This window comes from Hyperolius riggenbachi, chromosome 3, assembly GCF_040937935.1.
Source record: "Hyperolius riggenbachi isolate aHypRig1 chromosome 3, aHypRig1.pri, whole genome shotgun sequence".
Classification (NCBI taxonomy): domain Eukaryota; kingdom Metazoa; phylum Chordata; class Amphibia; order Anura; family Hyperoliidae; genus Hyperolius; species Hyperolius riggenbachi.
The window spans coordinates 303,111,398-303,135,006 of NC_090648.1; the positions used below are offsets into that span (position 1 = coordinate 303,111,398).

At 42.0% G+C, this 23,609-nt stretch overlaps 1 protein-coding gene across 5 annotated transcripts in view; it reads left to right on the plus strand.

Annotated features, from left to right (window-relative positions):
• USP15 (ubiquitin specific peptidase 15) overlaps positions 1-23,263 on the plus strand; it is a 121,133-nt gene extending 97,870 nt beyond the window's left edge. For all 5 annotated transcript variants that reach the window (XM_068276613.1, XM_068276615.1, XM_068276614.1 and 2 more), the window contains 5 exons: positions 4,390-4,505; positions 14,326-14,475; positions 16,126-16,229; positions 20,060-20,148; positions 21,303-23,263. In XM_068276613.1, coding sequence (XP_068132714.1) covers positions 4,390-4,505; positions 14,326-14,475; positions 16,126-16,229; positions 20,060-20,148; positions 21,303-21,488 — 645 coding nt within the window. In that variant the 3' untranslated portion in view covers positions 21,489-23,263. The remainder of the gene's footprint in view (positions 1-4,389; positions 4,506-14,325; positions 14,476-16,125; positions 16,230-20,059; positions 20,149-21,302) is intronic.
• The last annotated feature ends 346 nt before the right edge of the window (positions 23,264-23,609 follow it).

Here is a 23,609-nt window from a genome sequence, read left to right on the forward strand (position 1 = left end):
TGTCTGTTAGCGCCGCTCCCCCGCCTCCTCCATATTGGCGCTACCCGCCTGTGTCCCTTCCCTCCAATCAGTGGGAGGGAAGGGACGCGGGCAGGTAGCGCCGATACAGAGGAGGCGCGGGAGCGGCGCTAACAAACAGCACATAGGTAAACATTGTGCTGGCGACACGCTGTGTGTCGCTAGCACTGCGGGGGGTATAGCGGCGCGCAGGGGGGTCCTGGAGGCACACCATGGGGCAACGGAGGCTGGTGTTAGTGTGCACAACCAGCCTCTGTGCCCCACTAACATAATTAAATCCCACTTCGGGTTCTCTTTAAGCCTTACCAGTGTTCTTGTATTGACCTTGTATTAATGTATAATTATTATTTATTTATTTTTTACACTTTTTTTTTTTTTTACTGATCTAAATTAAACAGCTGGGCAACAAACATTACTCACAGATTTGTAATTTAGATTGGGCCTTACCAAATATGCCACTGATCCATCCATATAGTTAACCAGTAGTTATAAAGTAGCAAATGTAGAAATATGGGTTAACAGATCCAGTTGTTAGCATGTGCAGTCCACAAAAGTATTCTGTTTAACAAATCTGGCTCCAAAACACTGCACATATACCATATCCTATACAATAAAATGCAAGTGTCCCTGCATCATCAACTGAATGGTTGTGTGTCCCTGGCTTTTATGTACTGAGCAAGTGCGCAGCCAGGGCAGTTAGGACACAGGGCCGGTTATGACAGTTTGCGGTGTGTGGTTCACAGAGGTTCTCAAATGACAGCTTTTTCCAACTGCCAAGCAAGCAGCTCCCTGTGTGCATATACTTCAGACAGTGGTGGGGAACGAGCAAGCGGGATGCGTATGTGTGCGCATTGCGGGTGGGCAGCGGATGTGGCTTGGCGCCCGTTTTTTAACGGGCGGGCCTTTTACTAGTGAACTATAAAGTTCTCTTGTGTATCCTAAAAAAAAAGGTTTAAAGATAAAGAAAACCTGTACTGAAAATTAAAAGTCAAAATAACCGTACACAAGTCATACTTACCTGCTGTGTAGTCTATTCATCAATGTCTTTCTCCTCTCCTGTGTCCTGTTTGTCCACTGTGATCAATGGAATTCTCTGTCCTCCATTTTGAAAATGGCCATTACCCCATAACAGCTTCCTGGTCAGCACACAGTTAAACTGTAACATCGCCTACTTGAGCCATAGGGAAACATGGACACATCAGTTCTCCTCTCAGCTGTAACTGACAGCAACTGTTATATTTCAGTTCTGACAAAATATTGTCAGAACTGGAAGGGATTATTGTCAGAAGAAAATGGTGAGCTTCTGAGAGAAACTGATGGCAAGGTAACTATGTAATGTTCATTTGAAGTTACCTCATGTGTTTATTTTAAATAATTTTACTCAGTACAGGTTCTCTTTAAAGATATCTAATCAGGTACTGTAAAAAAAGAAACTTCAATTAGTTTACTTGAACTCAAGAACATTTTAGCAAGCAAAAGCTACCGTATGAGTTAAGTGTAATTTGTAATTTTACATATACCTTTTGTTTGCCTTTCAAGCTTTGTGCAAAAACTGACCAATATCGTGCTTTACTTTTGAAAACATTGGCCTTCAGTGGCAGACTCCTAAGAGGCAAAATTTCACTCTTGCTGCTTGGGAAGAAAAAGTCCCCATAGACATGAATCAACTTTGCCTCCTAAAATGTGGCAAACCGTGTGATGTGGTACTCTCGTTGTGCAACTTGAAAGAATGGAGTTTGTCACAGCTTCAAGTGAACCAGAGCTCAGCGTGATCTGGAGGCTGCAATATTTATTTCCTTTTAACCTCCTCAGCGGTATGGACGACTATACACGTCCATCACCGCCGGAGGTCGCCGCTCAGGCCCTGCTGGGCCGATTTGAGCGAAATAAAAAGCAGCACACGCAGCCGGCACTTTGCCAGCCGCGTGTGCTGCCTGCGGCGATCCGCCGCGAGCAGCGGCGAAAGAGGGTCCCCCCAGCCGCCCGAGCCCGGCCAGCGCTAAGGGCTGGATCGGAGGCGGCTGACGTCAGGACGTCGGCTGACGTCCATGACATCACTCCACTCGTCGCTATGGCGATGATGTAAGCAAAACAAGGAAGGCTGCTCATTGCGGCCTTCCTTGTTTATTCTGGGCGCCGGAGGCGATTGGAAGAACGCCTCCGGAGCGCCCTCTAGTGGGCTTTGATGCAGCCAACTTTCAGTTGGCTGCATGAAACAGTTTTTTTTTAATTAAAAAAAAACCCTCCCGCAGCCGCCCTGGCGATCTTAATAGACCGCCAGGGAGGTTAAGCAATACTAGTTGCCTGGCTGTTCTGCTGATCCTCACTCTTATTCTTTCAGCCATTGGCCTTAAACAAGCATGTTGCAGATCAGGTGTTTCTGACAATATTGTCAGATCTGACAAGATTAGCTGCATGCTTGTTTCTGGTGGTTTTCAGAGACTACTACAGCCACATAGATCAGCAGGACAGCCAGGCAACTGGTATTGTTTAAAAGGAAATATAGCAGCATCCATATCACTCTCACCTCTGGTTCACTTTCAGTTGCGAGAATTTTTTGATAAAGGTGCAGTGCACATCTCAATCATACAAACCTGTGCAATGCACTAAATTAAGGAATTTTGTGTTTTTTAAACGTTATTTACTTTGAGATACTTAAATTTGATCCAAATTAAAAATACAAGATTTCAGAAATAAAATCTATTTTCTGAATTATAATAATAAATAGCAGCCTTTTTTCAGCTGCATGATGACAAATATAACATTTTTTTACATTTATTGGAGGAACCCCTCCCTTCCTTTCAAATTGCCGGGATTTTTCCGGCAAACTGGTGGAGTAGGTGGTGTCCAGCAATGGCGGAATTGCTAATGGCTGCCCCCAGCTATGAAAAGAGAAGGGTGAAAAGCATGCACTGAAATGATCATAGGTTTGAAGGAGTGTTTATTTATCTTTGTATGTGTCAGAGTGGTGCAACTAAATATTTTTAATTAAAAAAATGTTTGGTTTGGGTCCGCTTTAAAGGACTTGCGAGGCCAAAAGCACTGAAAAAGTAAAGTACCTGCATGATGATTAAATGCACGGAGGACGCCATCCGCACCCTCCGTGCAGTTCCGCCGGGTCCCCTTAGTGAAATCGCCTCCCCCCCGTACCGGTCGGGCTCTCCTGCCACTCCTAATATGGCCACCGGAGCTGGTTCAGGGGGTTGGCCCTAGAGCTGCGCAGCCGCACTCGCGGCCATATTAGGAGTGGCAGGAGAGCCCGACCCGGCCTGTGGGGCCGTGATCGGGACGGGGGGCAATCTCACTAAGGCTACGGGCGGAACTGCACGGAGGGCGCAGATGGCGTCCTCCGTGCATTTAAACATCATGCAGGTACTTTACTTTTTTAGTGCTTTTGGCCTCGTAAGTCCTTTAAAGGGACTCCAAACAGTGCAGAAACTATGGAAAGATGCATATCATTTTAAAGCTCTTTTTCTCCTCTTTCCTATGATATATAAACCGCCACCGCCTCAAAGTCAGCAGCTTCATTCCACAGAAAAAGTTGCCCTGTGTAATGCAATGTAATTATGGAAAGATGGATATCATTTTAAAGCTCTCTTTCTCCTCTTTCTGGCGACACCTAAATCGTCGCCCTACGCCTTTTAGTTTTCTCTATTTTCGTGATCGAAATTGCGGCCGCTGCAATTTCAATCACGAAAATGGCGAAAACTAAAAGGCCTAGGGCGGCGGTTTATATATCATTGTAAAGAGGAGAAAGAGAGCTTTAAAATGATATGCATCTTCCCATAGTTTCTGCACTGCTCGGAGTCCCTTTTTAAGTTTACTTTCTTAAAGATGCCTCCTTTTTTTCCTTTTTAATGTGAACTGTCGTGACAAAAAGAGAGAACTGTGTATGTGCAGTCGCAAGCCTACTTTGATTTAGGCTGTCTTTTTTTCTTTTTTTTTTCTTTTTTTTTTTTTTTCTCACTGAAATGGTTTAGAATATAAGACTCTTAATGAAACTTACACAACAGTGTTACTCAAGCCTGACTGAATTGTAACCTCACTGATGGCTAATTACAGGATATGTGTGGCAGAAAAACTCTTTTGACTGCACAGAATAGATAAAAAGGTCTAAAGTTCAAGATGGGAGCTGTAAAACATAAAAAAAAAATCATCACTCGTTTGAAATAATAAAGACTTTAAACTTATATTTTTAGCTTTAAAATACAAAATGAGACTGAGATTTGTGGAACGTTCTGTTTAGTGGTAGGACTACTGGTACAAATGTTTATCTCATCAGTTTGTTTTCAGTTCAGGTTTGCCTTAAATTTAGACCTGTAATTGTTGTTCATATTCTGGACCAGCATATTGATTCTTAAAATATTTTAGGACTTTGAAAAACACGAGAGTGTGGATTTCACTCCTCAGAAAAAGTCATTCATGAAGTTAAAAGATTGCATTGAACTTTTTACAACCAAGGAAAAACTAGGTGCTGAAGACCCATGGTAAGTTCCAGCTGAATCGTTTAGGCAGAAATGTCAGAAAAGTTGAACATTTGTTGTTTTGGCTGTAGTCACTAACAATCTGGTACTTTCACCTTGTTGCATTTGGGAAAATTTTTTTTTTTTTTACTCAAAGCAAGTTCACTTTTGAAACTCAGAAAACAAGTTACACCTGCTGTAAAATTTAAAGAGAGTCTGAAGCGAGAATAAATCTCGCTTCAGACCTCATAGTCAGCAGGGGCATGTGTGCCCCTGCTAAAACGCCGCTATCTCGCAGCTAAACGGGGGTCCCTTACCCCCCGAAATCCCCTCCGAGCAGCGCATCCCCTCTTCCGGATTAAGGCAGGGCCGCAGCCCTGCCTCACGCGCATCTGTCAGCGCGTATCTCCGCCTCTCCCCCGCCCCTCTGTCTTCCTTCGCTGAGAGGGGCGGGGGAGAGGGCTGCAGCCGCTAGCCCTGCCTCAAGAGCAGCAAAATCTACGACCAAGTTGGTCGTAGATTTTGCAGCGGGGGAGTTGGGGGGGTCAGGGACCCTCGTTTAGCCGCGGGATAGCGGCGTTTTAGCTGGGGCACACATGCCCCTGCTGACTATGAGACAAGAAGCGAGATTTATTCTCGCTTCAGTGTCTCTTTAATATCAATGCATTTGTGATTTTCCATCTACCATGGATCTGTTTTTATAAACCCTTGCCTTTCAAAGAACCTGTCTTCGAATTACAGTTGTGCCTTCAGCCAAACTTGACCTACGAAGGTTGTACTTAAACTAGAATGCCACTTCATTGAAAACTGCTGCAAATGTATATCAGAGTACCACAAGACATTTCTGTAATTTAACCAGTTCACCCCATGGGGTTTTTTACCCTAACGGACAAGAGCAAATTTCACTTGTCAGTACTCCTCGCTTCTATTTACCAATAACTTTATTACTACTTATCACAACAAAATGATCTATACATTGTTCTTTTCGCCACCAAGTAGGCTTTCTGTGGGTAGTACATTTTGCTAAGAATTTTTTTTATCCTAAATGCATTTCAATGGGAAAAATAAGAAAAAAAAAATCGCAGTTTTCGGCCATTATAATTTTAAAATAAAATGTTCTTCTGTGGATAAAAAACACACATTTCATTTGCCCAGTTGTCCCGCTTATTAAACCATTTAAATTATGTCCCTATCACAATGTATGGTGACAATATATTAACAATTTCATATAAAGGACCACCGTCTCAAAGCACATACAAAAACAATTTAATTTCAGCCTTGGCTACATGAAAGTCGCACAACATGATTAAAATCACCCACAATTTAAAAACAATTGTACCTGGCCAGGATATGCGCGCTTAATCTAAAAGGGACAAGATCTGGTTTTATGCAGGGTGAAATCGCCCAGCCGCAGCCTATGCAAAAATCACCCTGCTACCACGATCTATTTGTCCTCAGCCACCACCTGAACACCGCTCACACAGTGTGATGATCCTACTTCCGGCTTCCCATAGCTAATGAGGCTAGTAGCTGCAGTACTGTGTAGCTTTTCTGACTTGACTGATGGTATTTGGCATAAGACTGACAATCCATACGATGGCATATGCTGACAGGGGGTCACAGTAAACAATTGAGCTTCCTCAACATGGCGATATCTTGAGGCTATCAGCCTATGATACTTGCGCACAGTAGTTGGTGAGCTCCAGCTCACAGGGCCCTCGATTTTCCGCAATGCATTGGATATCTCCGACTGTCTCTGCCGCTATATTGCAGTCCGCTTTCATCTGCTGAGGCCTCAGCGCGGCTTGTGTTTCCTTTCAACTCCTATGCTAGGAGCCAGATCAGTGTGTGTTGGCGTTCACAGGTGGGGACACCGCGCGAGCACTCCTGCGGTAGCCACGCCCACCGACGCGTTTCGCCCCGCCCACGGGGCTTTCTCAAGGTGTTGAGTGGCAGCAGCTCGTTCACTTCCCTTATTATACCATTTCCTCCCAGCTCACGCCCACTCAGCATCAACGCTGCAAAGACATGTTGTATACACAATACACCAGACGGAGGGAGGCTGGACTTCAGTGGGAAACACATCCTTACTTAAGTATTCACTCCACTATCCAACACATATCAGTAATTTCAGAGTGATCTATTTATTGTTGTATCGGCCTATGTACATAGGTATTTTTGGACCATTATTTTGCATTAAGCGTGCAAGGAAGTCATTGCTGGTGACAAGTTAATAGGGCACGCGTGCTTCCTAAGCAGCTAATAGCTTATAAGAAGTACACTAGGTTCAAGTCTGTATTTAAACCTTTTGGGACAAGGGTTCCCAATCGATAGATCCACATCTGCTCAATTTTATACAGTTCTTTTTCTATGTCACCCCCACGGAAGGGGATCTGTTGTTTCATAATTCCTTTGAACCTCAGGTCATCGGGTTTCCCCCCATGATACTCCATGAAATGTTTCCCCAATGGACTGTCAAGGTCCCCATTTCGGATATTTCCAATGTGATCTCCAATTCGTTTACTCAGACGATTTTTTGTCTTCCCTATATACAGAAGATTGCAAGGACATTTTATCGCATATACAACGCGTGTTGAGTTGCAATTGATGTTTGCTCTTATCTCAAACGTTTTTGAACCATCAAAGTTCGTGAATGTCCTGCTTCTGTCCACATACCCACAATTGACACACGATCCACAGGGGAACATTCCATCTCTCCTGGGATAGCTGCCCAACCATGTTGATGGCCGTGCGGACTGAAATTCTGACCTCACTAGATGGTCCTTCAGGTTCTTCGCCCTACGGGCCGTCATATATGGTCTTTCACCAATATTTTGTTTAATTTTGTCGTCAAGCATTAAAACATGCCAATGTTTTTGAAGGATTCTCTGTAGATCGTTCCAATGTGGACCATATCCAGTTACAAACCTTATTGGATCTTTCTTCTTACCGCCTGAGCTCTTTTTGCTGTGTTTTACAGACAATAGGGACCCCCTGTCCTTCTCACTCAGCTTCTCTATCGCTCCTTCCAGCACCCGTGAGGGATATCCTCGCATTTTAAATCTTTGTCTCAGCTCACAAACCTCCTGATTATAGTCGTCTTCCCTTGAGCAGTTACGCTTTATTCGGGTAAACTGGCCTCTTGGAATTGCTTTCTTTTGGGTTGGCAAATGGAAGCTAGAGTAGTGAAGCAAAGTGTTCCCTGCAGTGGGCTTACGAAAATTAAGAAGGAAAAACAGGCAAAGTTTCAGGAGGATGTAGCTAGTTGGAATCAGGGGGAATTTATTCAGTGTGAAAGAGGCAGACCGAGAAATCGGTCGATGAGTAGACATAGGTCCCGAAACCCCAGTCCACACTCTGCAGGACCCTCGGGGAACAACCCGTCAGGAAAATCGATTGTTTTTTTAGGACAAGAGTCAGAAACAGAAAACGAGGAAGACGAGGAAGAGGAGGAGGTAGTAGAACAAAGGGGATTCTGAGACAGGAGGAACAGAAGGGGAAGGGAAAGCAGAAGAAGGAGGTGGTAGAGAAGAGGGTGCAACCAGTAAGGAAACAGAATCGGTAGAGTCAAACAACGTCATGAACCTCTCCACACGTGAATTTGAGCCGGGGGTCTATTCGCTCCTGTCCCGTGGTCTAACTTTTGCTCCAGCTAGCAATGGTGACCCCTTTCAAGTATATAAAGATCTGTGTTTTTTTCTAAGAAGAGTTCAGCTTTCCCTCACATATGGTGGTGATAAGCATGCCGAGCAACCAGCAGATTTGGAGATCCCTAGATTAGATAGTTTAAGTGATCGTGAAGCTTTGAGAAATTTGGAAAGTTTGGTGGATGAGGGGGGCCCGGGGGAGCAATTGGGGACTGAATTGGACGCATCCATGACGGATGGTCCATCCAACCCATTACCCGTTGATGTAAAGGCTAAATCCAGATATATGCCACCATTGATGCACCGTTTGTCCACATTTAAGGAATTAGTGTGCAGGGACTTTGACAAACTACACTGGAGTCCCTACACTCATGAGAAAAATTTAACCACAGATGAGGAGCAGGCCCTTGAACTCTTAAAAGGGCTGCCGGAAATCACGATTAAACCCAGTGACAAAGGTGGTAATGTCGTTATACTGTCCACCGAGTATTATAGGCAGGAATGCCTGAGATTGTTGAGTGATGAAGAGACTTATGTAAGGTTGAGGACAGATCCCTTTCCTGCGCTTAAGGAGAAAGTCAATCAATTGATAGATGTAGGGCGTGCGAGGGGTGTCTTGTCAAAACAGGAACACGATTTTTGTCATGTCAATACATACCGCATCCCGGTGTTCTATACTATACCTAAAATACACAAACATGCCACGTTACCCCCCGGCCGCCCCATTGTCTCAGGCAATGAGGGTCCCCTGGAAAGACTCGGGAAATATCTGGACCTAAAGCTCAAGGGCATGGTTGAAAAATTACCATCATATGTGAGGGACACTGGCGATGCCCTGCAGGTATTAGATATGGTTAGGATGTCTAAAGATGACATTATAGCAAGTATTGATGTGGAATCACTTTATACTTCAATCCCAAATGAAGTTGGAATAGCAGCCGTGGCTTTCTTTTTGAAGGAGCACTTTCCAGAGGCTCGGGAACACAACCAGTTTGTATGTGAGGCTCTCGAACTAGTCCTCACGTACAATTGCTTTGCATTTGATGGGCGGTTCTACCGCCAGATCAGGGGCACGTCAATGGGGTCATCCTGTGCTCCGGCCTATGCGTGTCTCCACCTGGGCCTGTGGGAGCGGCGGGATGTGTATCCCCTGGACCTCTTCCGTAGTGGGGTGGCTCTCTGGCTTAGGTTCATTGATGACGTGCTCCTGGTCTGGCGGGGAACCGAAAAACAACTCTCACTGTTTGTGGAGGGGTTGCAATGTAACACGAGGAACATTAGATTAACTTATCAATGTGATAAAGATGCATTATCCTTCTTGGATTTACTGATCAAAAGGGATAATGGGAGGCTTGTGACGAGCACTTATCGTAAGCCCACTGCAGGGAACACTTTGCTTCACTACTCTAGCTTCCATTTGCCAACCCAAAAGAAAGCAATTCCAAGAGGCCAGTTTACCCGAATAAAGCGTAACTGCTCAAGGGAAGACGACTATAATCAGGAGGTTTGTGAGCTGAGACAAAGATTTAAAATGCGAGGATATCCCTCACGGGTGCTGGAAGGAGCGATAGAGAAGCTGAGTGAGAAGGACAGGGGGTCCCTATTGTCTGTAAAACACAGCAAAAAGAGCTCAGGCGGTAAGAAGAAAGATCCAGTAAGGTTTGTAACTGGATATGGTCCACATTGGAACGATCTACAGAGAATCCTTCAAAAACATTGGCATGTTTTAATGCTTGACGACAAAATTAAACAAAATATTGGTGAAAGACCATATATGACGGCCCGTAGGGCGAAGAACCTGAAGGACCATCTAGTGAGGTCAGAATTTCAGTCCGCACGGCCATCAACATGGTTGGGCAGCTATCCCAGGAGAGATGGAATGTTCCCCTGTGGATCGTGTGTCAATTGTGGGTATGTGGACAGAAGCAGGACATTCACGAACTTTGATGGTTCAAAAACGTTTGAGATAAGAGCAAACATCAATTGCAACTCAACACGCGTTGTATATGCGATAAAATGTCCTTGCAATCTTCTGTATATAGGGAAGACAAAAAATCGTCTGAGTAAACGAATTGGAGATCACATTGGAAATATCCGAAATGGGGACCTTGACAGTCCATTGGGGAAACATTTCATGGAGTATCATGGGGGGAAACCCGATGGCCTGAGGTTCAAAGGAATTATGAAACAACAGATCCCCTTCCGTGGGGGTGACATAGAAAAAGAACTGTATAAAATTGAGCAGATGTGGATCTATCGATTGGGAACCCTTGTCCCAAAAGGTTTAAATACAGACTTGAACCTAGTGTACTTCTTATAAGCTATTAGCTGCTTAGGAAGCACGCGTGCCCTATTAACTTGTCACCAGCAATGACTTCCTTGCACGCTTAATGCAAAATAATGGTCCAAAAATACCTATGTACATAGGCCGATACAACAATAAATAGATCACTCTGAAATTACTGATATGTGTTGGATAGTGGAGTGAATACTTAAGTAAGGATGTGTTTCCCACTGAAGTCCAGCCTCCCTCCGTCTGGTGTATTGTGTATACAACATGTCTTTGCAGCGTTGATGCTGAGTGGGCGTGAGCTGGGAGGAAATGGTATAATAAGGGAAGTGAACGAGCTGCTGCCACTCAACACCTTGAGAAAGCCCCGTGGGCGGGGCGAAACGCGTCGGTGGGCGTGGCTACCGCAGGAGTGCTCGCGCGGTGTCCCCACCTGTGAACGCCAACACACACTGATCTGGCTCCTAGCATAGGAGTTGAAAGGAAACACAAGCCGCGCTGAGGCCTCAGCAGATGAAAGCGGACTGCAATATAGCGGCAGAGACAGTCGGAGATATCCAATGCATTGCGGAAAATCGAGGGCCCTGTGAGCTGGAGCTCACCAACTACTGTGCGCAAGTATCATAGGCTGATAGCCTCAAGATATCGCCATGTTGAGGAAGCTCAATTGTTTACTGTGACCCCCTGTCAGCATATGCCATCGTATGGATTGTCAGGGCCCTTTTCCACCAGCGCGTTTGCGCTGGCTGAATCGCAAAAACGCAAACCGCTAGCGATTTTACAATCGCTACGGTTTGCTTTTTAACATAGGAATCGCGGTAGGTCATTTCCACTACCGCGATTCGTTTTTTACTTGATCGCGATCGCGCCGCGGAGCGACTTTTGCCGCGATTTTGCTATGTAGTGCATAGCATAGCAAAATCGCGGCCGCGAACGTCGGGGAATCGCCGCTAATTGCGATTCAGCAATCGCTAGCGTTCAGCGTGAACGCTAGCGATTGCTAGTGGAAAAGGGCCCTCTGTCTTATGCCAAATACCATCAGTCAAGTCAGAAAAGCTACACAGTACTGCAGCTACTAGCCTCATTAGCTATGGGAAGCCGGAAGTAGGATCATCACACTGTGTGAGCGGTGTTCAGGTGGTGGCTGAGGACAAATAGATCGTGGTAGCAGGGTGATTTTTGCATAGGCTGCGGCTGGGCGATTTCACCCTGCATAAAACCAGATCTTGTCCCTTTTAGATTAAGCGCGCATATCCTGGCCAGGTACAATTGTTTTTAAATTGTGGGTGATTTTAATCATGTTGTGCGACTTTCATGTAGCCAAGGCTGAAATTAAATTGTTTTTGTATGTGCTTTGAGACGGTGGTCCTTTATATGAAATTGTTGCTGAAATTGTATTAGACCACGGGCTCCTTGTTTACAAGTTGCACCTATTGACATTTAAAGGGGTGGCTCTCCTCACAAGGTTGTTTGTGTAAATCCGTGACAATATATTATTTGGAAATATAGGTGGTGTTTTTCTGTTTTTTTTTTGGGGGGGGGGGGGGGGGGTTCGTCCAGTGCATAATTACAAGCCCCTATGTAGTAAAGTAATAGTAATGTTCCATTATAAAATATAGATTAAAAAAGCTAAGTCCCTAAGGCAACTATTTATGTAATTTTTTTTACAAGTATTTTTTCTTTTTTTGGAGGGGGGGGGGGTGTGCATTGGAAGTGTAAGTTATTTATTTTATAAATATGAATTACATGTATGTGTATCTATGTGCCTGTATGTGTAGTTTAACTTTTTGGCCACTGGATGGCACTAGTGAACACACTCATTTTTTTACAGGAAGTGTTCACTTTTTTTTATACATTTTATGTAACTGATGGTTTCCTGTTTTTGTGAATGGACGTGGCTGCTGATCAGGGTCACATCGATTCATTGCAGGCATTGCGATTGGGTAGAGGACTGCTCGATCCTCTTCCCCAATCACAGTTCACTGTGTCCTGACATTTAACGGTGGCGGGGGGGGGGGCGCGCACATATGCAGAGTGGTGGCGGAAGCGAGCGACTTATTAAACCGTCCTGGAGCCGTTAACAGTCAAGCATGTCTTAGGCCTGGTGCACACCAGAGGAGTTCTTCTGAGCGTTTTGAGTTTTTGAAACCTCCTGCTAATGTTATCCTATGTGTCTATGCACACTGGAGCGACGAGGTTTTGTAAAAAAAAAAAAAAAACCCATAGCATTACATTGGGAAGAGCTTTTGAAACCTCTAGCGTTTCGGGAGCTTTTCTGGAGTGTCTCAGTCCTTAAAGTGGATAAAGAGCACCCTCAGTGTAAATTACACATTCAATCAATCCTCTTCTGATATAAAGTTATAACATTCTGCTTGGTATTTTCTTCTGAATCCCTCCCGGGGCCCCATGTACCCCGGCTTCTGGCATGTAGCCCTTCCCACTTGCAGAAAAGGGCCTTGGCGCTTTCCCCACTTGTGATTTTATTTAATATTGCATTGAGTCCCCTTAAAGGGATACTGTAGGGGGGTCGGGGGAAAATGAGCTGAACTTACCCGGGGCTTCTAATGGTCCCCCGCAGACATCCTGTGTTGGCGCAGCCACTCACCGATGCTCCGGCCCCGCCTCCGGTTCACTTTTGGAATTTCTGACTTTAAAGTCAGAAAACCACTGCGCCTGCACACCCGTGTCCTCGCTCCCGCTGATGTCACCAGGAGTGTACTGCGCAGACACAGACCATACTGGGCCTGCGCTGTGCGCTCTTGATGACATCAGCGGGATCGAGGACACGGCAACGCAGGCGCAGTGGTTTTCAGACTTTAAAGTCTGAAATTCCAGAAGTGAACCGGAGGCGGGGCCGGAGCATCGGTGAGTGGCTGCACCAACACAGGATGTCTGCGGGGGACCGTTAGAAGCCCCGGGTAAGTTCAACTCATTTTCCCCTGACCCCCCTACAGTATCCCTTTAAGTGAATGGGATGGGAATGGTAGAAAATATTGCCAGAGGCCTTAATCTTCTTGTCTGAAAATTTGACTTTAGACAAGTCACATTTTCAAGGAGTGATTATGGGGACCTGGAGGGAATGAGAGGAAAGAACAATTCAGATAGGTATGTGGATCCAGCATGAGCCTCTGTGCTTACCTTAGGTAACTTTGCCTTGGGACAGGTATACTTCAAATGCAGCCCTGGCAGTATTACCAACTCACAGAAATTCAGTTGGGAGAACAGAGTGTGAAATGCTTGTGATGGGAACTTAGCTATAGGCCATGACAAGTCTTCACATGTTTTTTTCCATGGATCTTTCAAAACAAAGTGCGAACAACGAAAAGTATTTAAAAATGAATTTCAATAATTGATAACAACCAACTTACGAGAAGTAAAACAAAAATAAAAAAACACAGGAATGAATTTAAATTTGTCGATTCCCCTTTACAAAGAAACTGGAACTTTTCTACCTTCCTCATTCTTTCATTCTACTAGTTTTGTGTGTGTGTATGTGTATGTATATATATATATATATATATATGTATATATATATATATATATATATATATATATATATATATATATATATATATATATATATATATATATATATATATACATACACACACATCCGTTTTCTTAGATACCTTTGTGCCCTGCCTTTTTACAGTCGGGTGGTGTAGACCTAAGCAACAGCAGCCCAACCTACAAAGCCTGCTATTGGCTATTCTGCTCTGCTTCTACACATGTGACCAGATTTTTAAAACAAGAAACCTCCTGTCCACATACAATTGGTATAATTTAGACAGTCTAAGTACTAAGCCATTAGGAGGTATATTTAGAACTATGCATCGAGTTGGGCTTTGTGTCATTGAATTATTTAACATAATATCTTGACATGTAACATTGCTTTCTTTTTTTTAAGGTATTGTCCGCACTGTAAAGAACATCAGCAAGCAACCAAAAAATTAGATCTGTGGTCCCTGCCTCCAGTTTTAGTGGTACATTTGAAACGTTTCTCCTACAGCAGATATATGAGGGATAAACTAGATACACTTGTTGATTTTCCTGTAAGGCAAGTAAACTAAAATTCTGACACTGTTAAAGTACAATAACCTTGTCTAGATCTACACTATATCGTTAACACTTAACTTTATTTACTTTGTAGCAATTTATTGTATGGTAATTAACATTTACATCTAACCAACTTCAGCAACTACTCCCTAATATCTTGCTAGGCTTTAGCCTCGTACATAGTACAAGGACTGTTGCCCAGCAGTGATCGGGACTTGATCCCTAAGAGCAGGGGTCAGGAACCTTTTTGGCTGAGAGCCATAAACGCCACATATGTTAAAATGTAATTCTGTGAGAGCCATACAATATGTTTCAAACTGGCACAGTGCACATGCGCAGCAGAGGGCTCATGTCCCTGTTGTCATGGTGATGTGTACACAGTTGATCCCACGGGCAGCAGACACGTCTTCAGCTTCTCTTTTTCTGCAACATCAACAATTTCCCCGAGAGCCAGAAGGAGAGATACTGACTAACAGCTTGTACAATTAGCTGACTGACTTGGGGGTTGATTCAATTTGTAGGACAAGATCCCCACATTTTGGCCCAATAGGCTGCCTGTCAAGTGTCAGACAGCCTATTGGCCCTATCAAAGTGCGGGGATCTCATCCTAAAAAGTCACTGGACCTGACGGGGTCCAGGGTGGGACAAATGGAGTGGCCCTTAGTTTTGGGGGTAGCACGAGTAAGTTAGTAGTACATTCTACAGCAGTATTATCCCTACTTTGAAAATGTTACTTGTGCTGTCACACTAAGCTGTGCTGCGTGCACAGTGTAGCTTAGTGAATCAACCCCTACTGATTTGTCTGAGACAGATGTAGCCATGAAAAGAGCTACATCTGCCTCCCAAGCCATAGGTTCCCTACCCCTGCCTTAGGGGAAAGTGCTGTTGCTATAGGGTGGAGGAGGAGGGCAGCTGGAACGGCGCTCAAAGAGCATCACAAAGCAGGCAGGATGAATGGGGAGAATAGCGTCCTCAGCTGAGTCAATCCGCTATGCGTTGGCAGAGTTTAATCTAGTGTGTGTGTATGGAGCTTTAGGTTAGAGAAGCTTTGGAAGATGCACGGTAAGACGTTTGCAGACCTTAAATCATGTAATAATCCACAGCACTTAATATGCACACAGTTTGACAGACTTTGATGCTTTGGCAGCTGCTGTCATTGGCTCTTCTAAGATTTTATACTAAGTTATACCTTGTACTTGGACAAATCTGCCCTGCAAAAAACTAAAAATCAAAGTCCTTATATTCAAGCAGTATGTACTCTGGTTCTTTGACCATTGACCACAGCACTGTATGACCTGAAGGGGAGGCACTCAGATAAGATAGGACAGATGGGGTGTGGTCTGTGTACATAAGGGGTATTGGCTGGTGACAGTAGAAGTACATCTTGGGTTCTTGTACAGGCTGTACATTTTTATCTGAAGAACACTTGTAGTTATATAGATTAGTATTAATGGTGTCTAGTACAGCAACTGCTTAGCTAGCTAACAATTGTCCAAAAAAAGTAATGAGATATCTAGCTGCACATTTGTGGTACAGATGTCTGTTGTCACAATGAAAATTTGCTTTACTTGCCAGTCTATAGTTGTGTATGTAACAGTAAAAAATGACTATTTTGAACCATTTATTTAGTATACTTTTTTCTTGCCAACAGTGATTTGGACATGTCTAAATTCCTCATTAATCCAAATGCAGGGCCTTGTCGCTACAATTTAATTGCTGTGTCAAACCATTATGGTGGAATGGGAGGTGGACATTGTAAGTAGTTTATTTTTATTATGGTTTGAATAGGGGAACAGTTCACAAAAATGAGATGTGCTGGGAATACACGGCTCGATTTTGAGCCATTAAAATGGCTCGATAGATAATTTCCGACATGTCCGATCTCCCGCCCGATCGTTTCACCGCTCGATTCCGGATTGAAGTGAATGGAAAAAGATTGACTGCGGAATTGAGCGGCAAAACGATCGAGCGGGAGAATCGAGAGGCAAAATCGAGCCGTGTATGCCCAGCATGAGCGGCAATATAGAATTTGAACTCCTAACAACTCTACTCCTACAGATCCTTGGAAGTCATTTAATGTAAAACCTGAAGTGAAAATAACTGCTGAGATAAACTATTTTATTCAGAGTTCTAATCATAAGTAGCATGTTTCTAGAATCCCATGATCTTATTTTGTATTTAACCCTCCTGGCGATACGCAGTTTCCGAGGCTGCATCCGCAGGAGGGATTTTTTGAAATAAAGTAGTTGTAGCACTAGGCTACCTACCAAGCTACCATTGTCCCCCAAGTCCCCCCGCACCCTTCTGATCACCCCCCCCCCCCCCCCCCCCCGATCGCTGCCGCTATAAGTTATCTAGCCGCGATCCCCCGAGAGAGCCGCAGCCTTTCTAATGAGCTTCAGTCGTCGCTATGGCGACGATCGGACATGTCTGACGTCATCGACGACATGACGTCATGCACAATCCCGATCCTCCCCATAGCGAAGCCTGGAGCTGATTGGAGAGGCTGCGTTATCGCGGGATTCGGGGGGTACGTATAACTGTGGCGATGGGAGCGGAGGGACATGGGACACAGGTAGCTAGCGACGTGCTAGCTACAAAGGCTAAAACAACTTTTATTTTTTTTAAAAAATCCCTCTCAGGGCAGAGAAATCCTCTGCGGCGGCTACCCCGAGTGTAGCTCGGGGTTACCGCCAGGAGAGTTAAAGGTTAACATCCACCTTTAGGTCACATTCACAGTGGGATGTTATTGTCCTGTGTTATAAAGTCATAACGTAGGTTAACGCACTGTAATGTTAAGCCTAGGTTTCGCAAATGTTGCGTTATGGTAACTCACTGCTTGCACTGCATTACCTCTAAACGCAGATGTTACCAGATACAGAGAGGCATACTTTTCATTGCCTGTATGCCACGGGACCTCAGCTTTAATGTACGTTACCACCTTTTTTTTTGTGTTGCATTGTAATGCTGCATTGCGACTTTAAGGTCGCATTACATCACAACGTCCCACTGTGAATATGCTTTTAAACATTTTACTTTGTCATGCGCTTGACAGCAGGTTTTTTCTTTTTTTTTTAATGCTGCTCAGCTGCCATACACACATTGAATACCTCATTCACCCATACTCATTTGTTAATTAACCTTAATTGTATGTGCCTTTTTCCTAATACTTTTCATCATATTGTGACAAAAAAATGAAAGGTTTGAGGTGAACGGTCATTGTTTTATGACTTGTTGCGTAATGAAAACTCTGTACACAATATTAAAGATAGGTCAGTGTATCAATTTGTGTTTTCAGGTAGTTCTCTTTTCATTAATACTCTGTACAATTGCACTTAGTTATGTTGCTTTCATTTACAGTATATGCTGCTGTATGTAACTCAGCAGAAAGGTTTGCATGTATGAAAACTGGTGTCAGTCTGTACATCAGGTGTTTCACATGAAGGGTAACGGGATATATGCCCATCCATGCTGCAGTTACATAAGCAAAGGTGTAGCATCATAGCCTAGGCTAAACATAACTGGGAGAGTGGGATTACCTACCAATGTATAGCAATATATAAACGTAGGAAGGGCTTCTGATGCTGAAACCAGCATCCTGAATGGCTCAACCAACAGTTCACATTTGTATACCATAGAAAGCCACAAATAGCATTATATATCATTACTATGAGTATTTTTTTTTATCCAGCATGTTGTGGTTTACATTATGTTGAAAGCCAAGACCCATATATTAAAGATTGATGTTTTAAGGTGAAATGAAAGTGATAATCTTATTACAGTGGCACTAGTCAAGGGGTTGAAGATATCATACAGCAAGAGAACAGTATGTTCTTGAAGATGATGCATTGAAAGCAGGAAGAATGGGCAAGCATACGGGTGTAAGGGACTTTGAGAAGGGCTACATTGGAATGTCTAGATGACTAGGTTAGGCCATCTGCCAAATAGTAGGTCTATTAGGTATCTAGGTATGTGGTTTACAGGGAACCTAAACTGAGGATTTGAATTTTTGCTTTTAAAATAATACCAGTTGCCTCACTCTCCTGCTGATCCTGGCTCTCTAATACTTTTAGCCACAGCCCCTCATCAAGCATGCAGATCAGGTGCTCTGACTAAAGTGAAACTGCATTATCCACATGCTTGTTTCAGGGTTGTGATTCAGCCACTACTATAGCCAAAGAGATCAGCAGGACTGCCAAGCAACTGGTATGATTTAACAGGAAACCTCCATATCCCTCTTAGTTAAGGTTCCCTTTAAGGAAGAATAACCTGTGACAGGGTTATGGGCATCCAAGGCTCACTTAAGCATATGGGGACCAAAGGCTAGCCCATCTGCTGTGATTCCACGAAAGAGCTACTGTAGCGCAAATTGCTAGAAAAAGTGAAAGAAGACCTCTCTATGCTGAACACAATAAAGTCGTTTGAATAACAACTTGCTGCATGGCTTGCTTCTTTCTGCTGCCAAAAGCGCCTACATTGATTACATGAGTGTCAGAACTATGCTGTGGAGCAGTAGAAGTGATAGGATGTCTTACATTTTCTTTGGCCTCCAAATTCTGCAGGTCTAAATCCAGACAAACGTGTGGAATGCAGACCGAGTTTAACCTATGGAGGCCCAATTTTGGACTTAACCTTTTGCCAGCCATTTTTATTTTTTTTTACGTGTGCCTCCCAGTACCTAATGCAGAGTTGCAAAGGAGGCACTTGATATTTACCTCCTCTGGACGCAGGCTCAGTTCTACTCTTAGCATGGTATAGATAGCTGCAGTACCCCCGCCCCGAGTTATTGTACACAAGATAACCGTTCAGGGCTGCTAAAAGACGTAAAGAACTACTATCAAAGAAACAGTTTTTTTGTAAAACCCACATACCTAAGCCGAGAATAATACGCTACTCCTGAAGAAGTGAATTATACAATGTCTTATTTTCGAAACGCATCGAGACATAGAGTATATCTCTGCCATTGTATATCTATTGCTATTAGAGTATATACAGACACTGATCCCAGTGTGACCCCACTTTAGTTTATATAGTGGGGGTCACTACTTGGGAACGAATCCCGTTCAAAAGCCCCCCATACAGGGGAGCAATTGAAAAATTGTATAAGGAATTGTTAATGTATGTAACACTGATTACTGTGATGGCTATATCAGCTTGTGTCTGTTCTATCATTTATGTGTTATAATAAAATGTATGTTTTAATTATTAGTGATCTGACTCAAAACTTGTCTCTATATCACTGAACACATTGAGAAGCTGGTTGTCCCCAAAAGCCCTATTTGCCCATATCAAGATTAGCATCTTATGAGGGCTAAAAGGGACATACCTATATGTAACTTTATTAGATATTATTTACCAGAACCAGATAATCTACACATTAGGCAGCTGGTTTCATGATTTTTAATAATTTGTGTATGGAATGGACATCAGTAAAGATATATTTTTAAGGTTTATTGTATATGATTTATTTGACTGTTAGATATTTATGCTGCATTTGCATCAATTAAGTATATTTTAAAAATGAATTGGTTGGAGGGGTAAATCTTCAGAACCTTGTGGTATTTTAATATCTTTTTCTCTCATAGATACAGCTTTTGCAAAAAATAAAGATGATGGGAAATGGTACTATTTTGATGACAGCAGTGTTTCCACAGCATCTGAGGACCAAATAGTGGTTAGTCTAAATAGTTATTTTCTTTTTAATGTTTTTTTTTTGTGTGTGTGTGTGTGTTTTTAAGACCAATTCTTTAATATACACACTTACTATTCCAAACAGTTATGGTGGCCAGATACTGTTCTATGCCTAGTCAATATACAGATATTGCTATGAAAGCCAGTGATTTTCTTATAATACTGAGTTGATGTAAATATTATGCTAATATATTCCGTTTGGAATTGGAACACTCATATGCATTTTGTTTATTTCCAAGCTGCATCATTTTTTTTTAAGATTTCCATTGATTTTGATTTATTAGCATCTCAATGACCATCTCCACCCTGCCTTCAAATAAACTAAATTTCTGCTACCTAGACAATTGAGCACTGCTAGATGGAATGTAAATTCATAAAAACAAATAAAATATGATAAAAATAAACTAAAGCTGAAACTCAGGTCAAAAAAAAGTACTTACCTAGAAAGGGGAAATATTAAATAAGAGCAGCTAGCCATAAGGTAATTGTTTGGGTTTTTTTGTTTGTTTTTTTTACAGCAGGGAAAGGTGGTACCACTTCCCAAAGCAGGCTGCATCTGAATGACTACCAAAATAGGTGTGCAGAGCCTAATTTTAGGCAGGGTACACATCTTGCATTCAAAACAGATGCACCAAATTACATGAATGAAGGATGTTGGCTTCCAAAAACAGTTTGCATGCAAAGTATTCCGTATTGGACCCTTCCACCATGATGAGGCCATCCTTTTATAAGGGACCCTAGCCACTAATTAGCATATGTATAAACTGGGAGCAGCTGGCCATAAAATGGTTTACATATTTTTTTTATTTTTTTTTATAGACCACAGGGGAGAGATGGCAGCACCTTGAGACGTGCTGTTGCCTCTCACAGCTGTCTAAAAGATAGCGGAGACAAGGCACATCTTTTTAGGTAGCTTCACAATTGCATAGGCAATGTAATGAGTGGCTTATTAGTGTGGTTTATCTATCTGGATATCCCCAAAACATGCACTATGGATCGGGAAATAAGGGCAGGTTTGAGAAGCCCTGAGTTAGAGAAGTAAAGTTGCATGAAAAATAAACACAAGTATAGATGTTTCTAGATTTCTCATTTCTGTATGTTTCCGGTTCTGAAATTAATGTTAATGTTTTTTTGCAGTCCAAAGCTGCATATGTGCTCTTCTATCAGCGGCAGGACACCATCAGCGGAACAGGTTTCTTTCCTCTGGACAGAGAAGTCAAACAAGGGGCTTTAGCTGCTACGGGAGTCCCAGGGGAGAGTGACGAGGAGTCAAATGACAATGAAAACGACATAGAGAATGAAAATTGTATGCATACCAATTAAAATAGACCTGTGATACTATGTAAAAAGTATACATAAATATAGAAATTACCAATAAGGAATATGGAATATCTGCCAAAAATGTATTTTCTATATTTCTTTTAATTTTTTTTATTTTTTTTATTTTTTTTGCTGCTCAAATAAAAAGGGGAATTCAGCTGGCAGAATGTAAAACAGTTTTGTCTGTTTGTCCTACCTTTTTATTATAGCGTTGCGTAAAAGGACAATGCAGTGAGAACTGTGATTATTAATTACAGATTTTGCAAGCTAAAAGTAATTCAGTTTTTTTTGTTTTTTTGCTTATTTATTTTGTATAGTGTTGTGTATTTTAAATCCTCAGTAGCAAAGATGTCTGTATCTTGCTTTTTCAAATAAAAGGCTAAGATAGAGAATTTTGGTTTCTACCAACCTGCTTAGCTCATGGGGATATGGTAATAGATACTGTGTGATCAGTTACCAGTTTAGTTTTCCAGACTTGATGGATTGATCACTAACCTGTAAAATATATAGATAAAAGTACTCTGAAATCAATGTAAAATGCTTAACATCTGAACAATTGTATTGGGTGCAATAACAAAGGTGTTTTAGCCTTTTGATATTCAATTTTTAAAACCTCATGGTTTACTTAATGCTGTGTAATAGGTTTGAATTTTCATAATGCTGTGTCAAAATAAGTTTTGATTGAATGTATATTCCCCCTGACAAATTCCTATTCTATTTGGTTAAAATGGGTGCATTCTTATAATCATCTGTTAGTCAAGCGTTTAACTTTGTGTTGTAAAGTTCTGCCCATTAAAAGATTTTATTTTGGGAGCTCTGAGCTCTCTAGTAATACTGTAAATGTAAAAGAAAAGGAAATTTATATAACGGCACCCAGTGCCAGTGACAATGACTGTGGTCTAATCTTAAAATATAGGATATTTTTTATTTTGTTTGCATTTTTAAGAAACCGTTTGACTTTATCTAAGATAGGTCTGTGGCATTTTGTGTGCTCCCTTTAAAAGTCACCATGGCCTTACAGCTCATCTCAAAGGGGTAAATGGTTCTAAAAGTAGAGAAATGACATTTGCATGTTCAGTTATCAGAACCTGTACTGTGTATATTGCATAAAAGCCTTGGATTTAATGTTGGTTAACTGCATACAAGGGTCCAGGATGCCAAAAAGAGAGAGAGAAAAAGAAATTAAACATCAAACATTTTGTAAAATTGATTATTTGCTGCTTTACCTGTGATCTTGTTTGAAGAATGTATTGTTGTTTTGTATACTGCCTATGAAAAACTCTGTATATTTTGGGACGCACTTTACATATCTACTACCTGAGGAGTTTCTTTACTGTCCCAGCAGAGGAAAGGAAAACGAAAACAAACAAACAAGGAAAAAAAAATAGTATAGCTTTTTTTTTTTTTCCATTTGAACCAATGTAATGAAAATACAATAGGTTTTAAATTGTGTATTGTAAATAAAAGTTCACTCTGTGAGTGCACATTTTTGGTAAATTATTTTATTTATACATTAGCATTACAAATATAAAATTAATGCATTTCACCAGGAGAAATGAGGGTATGGCTTTGCGTTCTCTTTTGGTATTAAAGCTGATGTGGTGTATCCTGGTTTTTTAAAGCTGCTTTTTTTTTCATTTTTTATTGTCAAATGTTTACCTTCTGCATGACGGAGGTAACAAGTTTGTCTGCACTTTAAGTTCACTTGGGTTTACATTTAAAATGTGCATGATTTATTTATTTATATATAAATTTCAATAAAGTTGTTGAAGGCCTTATATGGTTTGCTATCTCTTTTTTTTTTTTTTTAATATTTATAGCAAAATACACACTTTTTGTTTTACACTTGATGTTTTTGCAACAATCTCTTTATAAAGTGGTGTTATTGAACAGTTTTAAGCTACAGAGATTGTTTTTACATAAATCAGATCTTTTTAGTTATTAGGTCATATTCTGAATGGAATTACCGCACATACTTGAATATAAGTTGACCTCAATCTTAAAGTGGATTTTTTCGATGACTCAAGTATAAGCCTGTCCAGTAATGTTAATGGCTGAACTTGGAGACCAGGAAGGAGTTAATGACGGCACTACAGGATGTATTTTAGCCAATCCCCCCCCCCA